The 7959-nt window shown below is 35.5% G+C and overlaps 1 protein-coding gene across 6 annotated transcripts; it reads left to right on the forward strand.

The window, feature by feature from the left end:
* Positions 1-1426: 1426 nt before the first annotated feature.
* On the forward strand, positions 1427-7751 carry LOC143207281 (exosome complex component RRP42-like). 6 transcript variants are annotated; one of them, XM_076420547.1, is made up of 7 exons: positions 1427-1694; positions 6074-6102; positions 6570-6766; positions 6851-7016; positions 7091-7285; positions 7364-7519; positions 7590-7751. In XM_076420547.1, the coding sequence occupies exons 1-7, from the start codon at positions 1442-1444 to the stop codon at positions 7692-7694; spliced, it is 1101 nt and encodes a 366-aa protein (XP_076276662.1). In that variant the 5' UTR covers positions 1427-1441; the 3' UTR covers positions 7695-7751. The 6 variants fall into 6 exon arrangements, with proteins under 6 accessions (XP_076276662.1, XP_076276665.1, XP_076276663.1 ...); XM_076420550.1 differs by lacking the exon at positions 7590-7751 and having other exon boundaries at positions 7350-7517; XM_076420548.1 differs by lacking the exon at positions 1427-1694 and having other exon boundaries at positions 6041-6115.
* The last annotated feature ends 208 nt before the right edge of the window (positions 7752-7959 follow it).

Raw genomic sequence — 7959 nt, forward strand, 5'->3', positions numbered from 1 at the left:
TTTCTGATTATAAAAATATTCAGTATTACATAATACATCAACAAAGAAATATCGAAAAAATTGATTTTGATTTTTTAACAACGATACAATTTATAAAAAATTCTGAGAAAAATTAAGGACAATTGTTTCAATAATATCGGACTAATGAATTTTTATAAAACTGGTATCTCGAAAAGTTCAATACGAAATATGCATTTTCTTCGAATGTTTCGAGATTTTCAATTTTTTTAAACATGTCTGCATAATTTATAATATTTTAATTTTTATTTAATTTTAATTAATATTTATAAATTTTTTCGTAATTGTTTATTGAGCATGGTTCGACTAAAAATCAATTTGTGTTGGGGGCCTTCTGGACTACCTTAACTTTAAAAATCAACGAGAAAAATTTTTTAAGAAATACAAAACAAATTTTAGGATTAACCATTAAACCCGGTTTTTTTTTAGATCAAAAGTTATAGCAAAATGTGCACCGCGCCGCGCCGCGCCGTCCCGGGATTCAAATGCGCGCCGTCTTCAGATCCCGACTTTCAGACTCGTGCTTCCGAAACTTCGGCAACATGAAAATTGGTGAAGTGAAAATCGAAGGAACGCGTCGCCGACGCGTTCGGTCGAGCAGGTAGTCACACGGACATGGTAGAGGTACGCTTGTTTGTGTAGCGCGTGTGCAATCGAGCATGCACTCCTTAGACCATATATACCAATAGACCCGGCATAGGTATAGTATGTGTATAGGAAAACCGAGAGTACAGCTCGGAAAAGATAAAGGACGGTGTGACGTCACAAGATAAGTTTTAAGCAGTCTTAAGATAATTTCAAAATGGCTGAAACGGCAGACCGACGCCGACACTACGCCATCATACACTTGCTCCGTGTAAATTTTGTGTAGCAAGCTGGTAGCAATACATCGATGGCAAGAAATAGAAATTAAATTGAATGTTATTTCTTCCCTGAATGATTGTAATAGAGCAGAAATCATGTATTGACATTTTCAATTTTTCAACGAATTTGAATTTCATCTACTCAATTTTTTTGTAAATGCATAAAGATCCGTAGTCTAGCAATGCAATAACTAATCACAAGCGAGGTAAATGTAAATTGTGTAAAACTAGCAGTACTACCTTAAAATGTTGTAAATGTGATCAATTTATATGTAAAAAAACCATTTTGTAACCTGCATAATATGTCTTCAGAATCAAATATCGCGCGATTCCTAAAATAGTTAATATATATAATACTATTATTACTTTATATCTTAATAAAACATACAGAATAAACGTCTGTATCTCAAATACAGTTTATAATAGATAATTTCATGATACAATGTCAAATTCTTTGAAATTATCCTGTCCATTCTTCCTGCGTACTGGGTATGTGCATGTACATGGCGCACCCGGTGATCCCCCTCACCCCCCACATAAGCCAAGCGTAGGCACTGTCGATGAGCATAGCTTATACATCTTTCGAGAACGTGACGTCACACCGTCTTCATCTTTTCCGAGGGCCAAATTATCTGCGCCGGGTCTATAGGTATATATGGTCTAAGATGCACTCACACGGGCAGAGTAGAAGTACGTTCGTGTGTAGCGCGTGCGCAGCAGAAGCTACGGCGAGGACGGTCCGTCAGAGAGGGGGAACCTGTGCTGGAGGGGAAGCGTCCTCGCGTCCCCGATTCTGGCATCACTGGCCCACGCCCCACACGCAGTGATGCCAGAATCATGGGTCGTGGGTTTTTTCCCCTCCGCTCGCTCAGCCGACTCGATCCCCCACTCTAACGCACCGTCGTCGCCAGGTTGCTTCTACTGCGCACGCGCTACACGAACGTATCTCTACTCTGTCCGTGTGAGTGCCTGTTCGATTGCACGCGCGCTACACACACCAGCGTACCTCTACTCTGTCCGTGTGCGCTGCTTGTGCGCTTGCGCCAGCCACAATCTATTTTTAGCATTCTCCATCCACATCCACGCCTGCTTGACGGAAACGAAACTGAATCTGAAATTCGGCCGTCGAGCCGTCGAGCGTATCAATCGCAATCTGGAGCTAGCCTTCGAGTCCCCGCGTGCAGCGAGTTTTATTTTTATTTTTCATTACTTTTTTAATTACATTTTTTAACCTTCCAAAAAATTTAAATATATATTATATGTATATTCGTAAGTTTGAACCCTTTATCTCAACCAGGAGGGTAGTGAAAGGGTAAAAACTAATTATTGGTTTTTCCCACATTTTCCCTATTTAATGGTATACTTAAAAATTCTAGAAAAATTCTACAAAATTGTAGATATTATTCCCTATGATTGTGAATTTTTTCAGATTTTTTGCAAATAGTAAGTATGAAAAATCGTATAGCCGGATATAAGATGGTCAAAAGAGCTCATCCAAATTAATTTTTAATCACACGTTCAATAAAAATCACATGTTCAATAAAAAATTACGAAAAAATTCATGAACATTCTGCCTAATAGCATACACGCGATTGAGACCAATTTCAAACTTTTTGGTTGTAAATAGCCAATGGGTATAGCCGGATAAGATAGTCAAAAATGCCCTTGAACCGAATTTTATCGACGATGTGCCATTCGATAGAACACAAAGAAAAAACATACTGTGCAAAATTTCAACCCTGTATTTCGATCGGGAGGGTAGTTATGGGGTAAAATCGAAAAATCAGTTTTGGGCCTATTTTCCCTAGTTAATGACGTTTAGAAATTCTGAAAAACATCTGACACATGTCAAGAGAACCCAAATACATACTTTGCAATTAGTTTCAGATTTTTAAAAGGGAAATCCTGCTTGTAAAAAATCAAAAACCTCATAAAAATCGAAAAAATGCAGATTTCACATGGAAGTTCTAGAGTGTCCACATTTATATTTTTACAGTAGCAGTATATTGTTATAAGTATTGTTCATGAATTTTTTCAGATTTTTCGGTTTGGTGCGCCGTTGTTAAAAAAAATAAAAACCGATTTTTTCGACGTTTTTTCCGCGAAGAACTAAGCTAACCTTAAAATTGTTACGTTCTATTTATTCTGTAAGTCTATCAGGCTCTGATAAACCTTGAGCATTCTACAGAAGTAATTAAAAAATGAAATCAACTTAATTAATATTTCTACAGTATAGACATTACATCTAGAAATATAAATCACGTTTCCAACAATTCAGTTGGCTCAGTGCGTTAGGCGTTCGATTGTGGACCGGCCTATGCTAGGTTCGCGCCCGTCGTAGATGTATTTTTTTTTATTTCATCTCAATTCTCTTCTTTTTTTATATCTAACTTCACACTAGTCAAGGATATTTTTGTAGAATTCTTTTAAAAGCAATATTAAGAAATTTAAAAAGTATTTTAAGGTAAAATACACCAAATATAGTAGTTGTGTCTAACAGAGTCGTAAGGCGAGTAAAGAAAAGAAAAGGTAAACGTATAAAGGTGAACAAAGGTAAAAGTTAATGAAACATCAAAAGTTTGTCATTCTAAATATGCTTTTATAGATCCGTTAGTTTATTGACAAGTATCGGAACATCTGCTTTCACTGTGAAATATTTCATTAGCAACCCTGAGTGGTACATACACAACAATTGCTGTTCCGCATAAGAGACGAGGTACCAAATTGAATGCCTCAAAAGAAGTAAATAACAATAGAACCATTTCTACAACTTGAATTTCTTTCTTTTCTCTATAACAAAGTATTTAAAACTCGAAGGCACATAAATGGAATTACTGCTGAAAATGTCGAGTACTGCCAGAAGTTCCTCCAATTTTCAACATAAATAAATCTTTCAATTCATCGATAAAATAAAATATGCTTTACAGAAAACACGATAAAATGAAACTGAGATAATTACGATCCGCACAAGCTATGTATGTATTATAATTTTTTTGCGAATTTCACCTTAAAATATTTTTTTTGAATATGTAGATATTGCTTCTAAAAGAAATCTACAAACACACCATTGATTATTATATAGTCAGACATAAAAAAAAAGAATTAATCAAGTAAAAAAAATGTATACCTATGCCGGGAGCGAACCTAGTATAAGCAGTCAACAGTCGAACGCCTAACGCGCTTTTTTTTTTAAACATGTTTATTGAATATATTAGTACAATCAGAGTTAACAGGAGTCAACAAAAATAATAAAAATCTCCACACAGTATTGCTATGTTAAGCTGATTGTTCGCTCGCGTGCGAATCTCGGTGCTTCACAAATCTTTGGACGGTGGAAGAATAAATAGGAACTGGGTAACGGTTGGATTACTTGTAAGCTGAGGCGCCTTAAGGGATAATGGAAGGGAGAATGGGGAAAAAGTTTTATTAAAAAAAAACCCCTTAACAGTCTTTGGTATAGGATGTTTGCTTAAGTACTACTTAGGGACTAACTTATTACTAACAACGATATATACATATTGTATACATATAATATTAGGTAGCTATCGTGCCACGGTACAATATGATGATGTTGAGTTTTACATGAAGATCTCTCAAGTCATTTAAGTGGCCCTAGTGTGATGTTGGGCACTATAATTTTCCGCTCGAGTAGCTCTCGCATGTGAGTGTCATTTGGTGAGAGCCACCAGCATTTTTTTTTTATCTAGTCGATGAAAATCTTGATGATCTTTCCTAGGTATGAACGCCTAACGCACTGAGCCAACTGAATTGTTGGAAACGTGATTTATATTTCTAGATGTAATGTCTATACTGTAGAAATATTAATTAAGTTGATTTCATTTTTTAATTACTTCTGTAGAATGCTCAAGGTTTATCAGAGCCTGATAGACTTACAGAATAAATAGAACGTAACAATTTTAAGGTTAGCTTAGTTCTTCGCGGAAAAAACGTCGAAAAAATCGGTTTTTATTTTTTTTAACAACAGCGCACCAAACCGAAAAATCTGAAAAATTCATGAACAATACTTATAACAATATACTGCTACTGTAAAAATATAAATGTGGACACTCTAGAACTTCCATGTGAAATCTGCATTTTTTCAATTTTTTTGAGGTTTTTGATTTTTTTACAAGCAGGATATTTCCCTTTTAAAAATCTGAAACTAATTGCAAAGTATGTATTTGGGTTCTTGACATGTGTCAGATTTTTTCATAATTTCTAAACGTCATTAACTAGGGAAAATAGGCCAAAAACTGATTTTTCGATTTTACCCCATAACTACCCTCCCGATCGAGATACAGATGTTTTTTCCTGGTGTTATATCGAATGGGACATCGTCGATAAAATTCGGTTCAAGGGCATTTTTGACTATCTTATCCGGCTATACCCATATTGGCTATTTACAACCAAAAAGTTTGAAATTGGTCTCAATCGCGTGTATGCTATTAGGCAGAATGTTCATGAATTTTTTCGTAATTTTTTATTGAACATGGTGTGATTAAAAATTAATTTGGATGAGCACTTTTGACCATCTTATATCCGGCTATACGATTTTTCATACTTACTATTTGTAAAAAATCTGAAAAAATTCACAATCATAAGGAATAATATCAACAATTTTGTAGAATTTTTCTAGAATTTTTAAGTATACCATTAAATAGGGAAAATGTGGGAAAAACCAATAATTAGTTTTTACCCTTTCACTACCCTCCTGGTTGAGATAAAGGGTTCAAACTTACGAATATATATATAATATATATTTAAATTTTTTGGAAGGTTAAAAAATATAATTAAAAAAGTAATGAAAAATAAAAATAAAACTCGCTGCACGCGGGGACTCGAAGGCTAGCTCCAGATTGCGATTGATACGCTCGACGCGACGGCTCGACGGCCGAATTTCAGAATCAGTTTCGTTTCCGTCAAGCAGGCGTGGATGTGGATGGAGAGTGCTAAAAATAGATTGTGGCTGGCGCAAGCGCACAAGCAGTGCACACGGACAGAGTAGAGGTACGCTGGTGTGTGTAGCGCGCGTGCAATCGAACAGGCACTCACACGGACAGAGTAGAGATACGTTCGTGTAGCGCGTGCGCAGTAGGAGCAACCTGGCGACGACGGTGCGTCAGAGTGGGGGGTCGAGTCGGCTGAGCGAGCGGAGGGGAAAAAACCCACGACCCATGATTCTGGCATCACTGCCCACACGCGCATTTGTGGCTTCGACCCGGTTGGTTGGCTGGGTATACACATAAATGCCTGTTCATGTTCATAATAAGACGTAATTATACACAAATTGAATTGCTGGTTGATTCGCGCATTTAGTATATAAATATACATATACATATATGTTTTGCATCACTTATTGTTTATCATTTTTAATATTATTGTTCGATTGAGAGAATAAAATTGAATTAGTTATATTGTAGGTTAAGTGAACCCCGCCACTCGCGCATATTTACAATAATAACGACTAAAAGATAAACCAAGTATTTTTTTAGAACAATATAGACGAAAAGTCTGTCGAATCAGTTTACAATCTTTATGCTATTTTATTAAAATCAATAAGGTTCTGCAATGGCAGAAATAATATTAAGCGCTGGTGAAAAAACTTTTATTCTTCATGGTGTAGATGTAAGTATTTCACAAACTTGTAATGAAACGATGTGTATGACAGTATTGTTTTATAACTATTAGGCAGACTCTAGGAACGATGGCAGAAGACGATGCGAATATCGTACCATGGAAATCGAAACTAAATTAATGCCGCAGACTCATGGCTCCGCAAGATTACGTATTGGAAATACCGATATACTTGTCGGTATTAAAGTAGAACTCGATACTCCGAATGCTGATACACCGGATCAAGGAAAGTTAGAATTTTTTGTTGATTGGTATGTAGCGTCGTCGTAAGTTCTGTTAGATTATTTTGTACATTTTAAAATGTTGAATAATCAACCATAAAATTTTGTTTATAGCTCTGCCAATGCAACGCCAGCGTTCGAAGGAAAGGGTGGCGATGATTTGGCAACTGAAATAAGTAATACTCTTGCAGTGGCTTATCAAACTCGCAATGCTTTCGATTTAAGAACGCTATGTATTTTACCTGGCAAGAAATGTTGGAAAATTTATATCGACATATTGGTAAGTTGATATGGTTGTCGAAACTCAAAACAAAAATGTTTTTACATAATATGGCTTCAATACGTACGATACAGGTTCTCCAGTGTGGTGGAAATTTGTTCGACGCGATAGGAGCTGCGGTCAAAGCTGCATTATATAGTACAGAAATTCCAAAAATTATAGCAGCCACGCTTGACGGCGGAGAACCAGATATTCAATTGTCAGACGATGCTTACGACTGTATTCGGTTAAACACGAGTAACTGCCCGGTTATTGTAACATTGTGCAAAGTACATACATTACATATTATTTTTCACATTATTCATTATTTAATCTTGTAACGCTAATCGACAGTTGACTTATTGTAGATCGGAGAAAATTATGTAGTTGACCCAACTTTGGAAGAAGAAATATGCAGTGCGAGCAATATAGTTATGTCTGTATTACCAAGTGGTAAAATTTCATCAATAGTTAAATTGGGTTATGGTAGCATTCAACCCAGTACTTTCAATAAAATGTTAAAGGTAAAGTAATTATACCTTATTTATGAAAAAAGCTATACACATGAACTATTTCTAACAAAAATATTTTTAGATGGGCCAAAATATAGGGTTACAGTTGAACGAAGGCATAATGAAAGCATTGAAGAAAGAGAAGCGACTTGGTTCAAAAAAAGAAGTATTCGGTTTTCTTAGATGAAATGTGCTAATCGCCTATATCTTGCATATAAATATATTGTATTTTATTCAATCACAATCTGTCTATTAATCTTCATTAAATTCCATTCCCTATGCATACCTTCTCATTTACATATTATTTGTAAAACGAATCGAAAAATATTACAACACTTGAAAACTTTATAATTATAAATAAAAGATCAAGAACTACAAAGGTGCAGTTATTTAGTTTTAACTCCGAGTATATGCAATCTTGTTTTTGTGAGGTAGGAGGTCTTTTTATGCGG

Source organism: Lasioglossum baleicum, chromosome 3 (assembly GCF_051020765.1).
Source record: "Lasioglossum baleicum chromosome 3, iyLasBale1, whole genome shotgun sequence".
NCBI lineage: Eukaryota > Metazoa > Arthropoda > Insecta > Hymenoptera > Halictidae > Lasioglossum > Lasioglossum baleicum.

Coding starts and splice junctions, on each gene's coding strand:
- LOC143207281 (XM_076420547.1), top strand. CDS start 1,442: ATGAGCATAGCTTATACATCTTTCGAGAACGTGACGTCACACCGTCTT. Junction 6,767..6,850: donor TTAGAATTTTTTGTTGATTG/GTATGTAGCGTC, acceptor TTTTGTTTATAG/CTCTGCCAATGCAACGCCAG. Junction 7,017..7,090: donor AAATTTATATCGACATATTG/GTAAGTTGATAT, acceptor CGTACGATACAG/GTTCTCCAGTGTGGTGGAAA.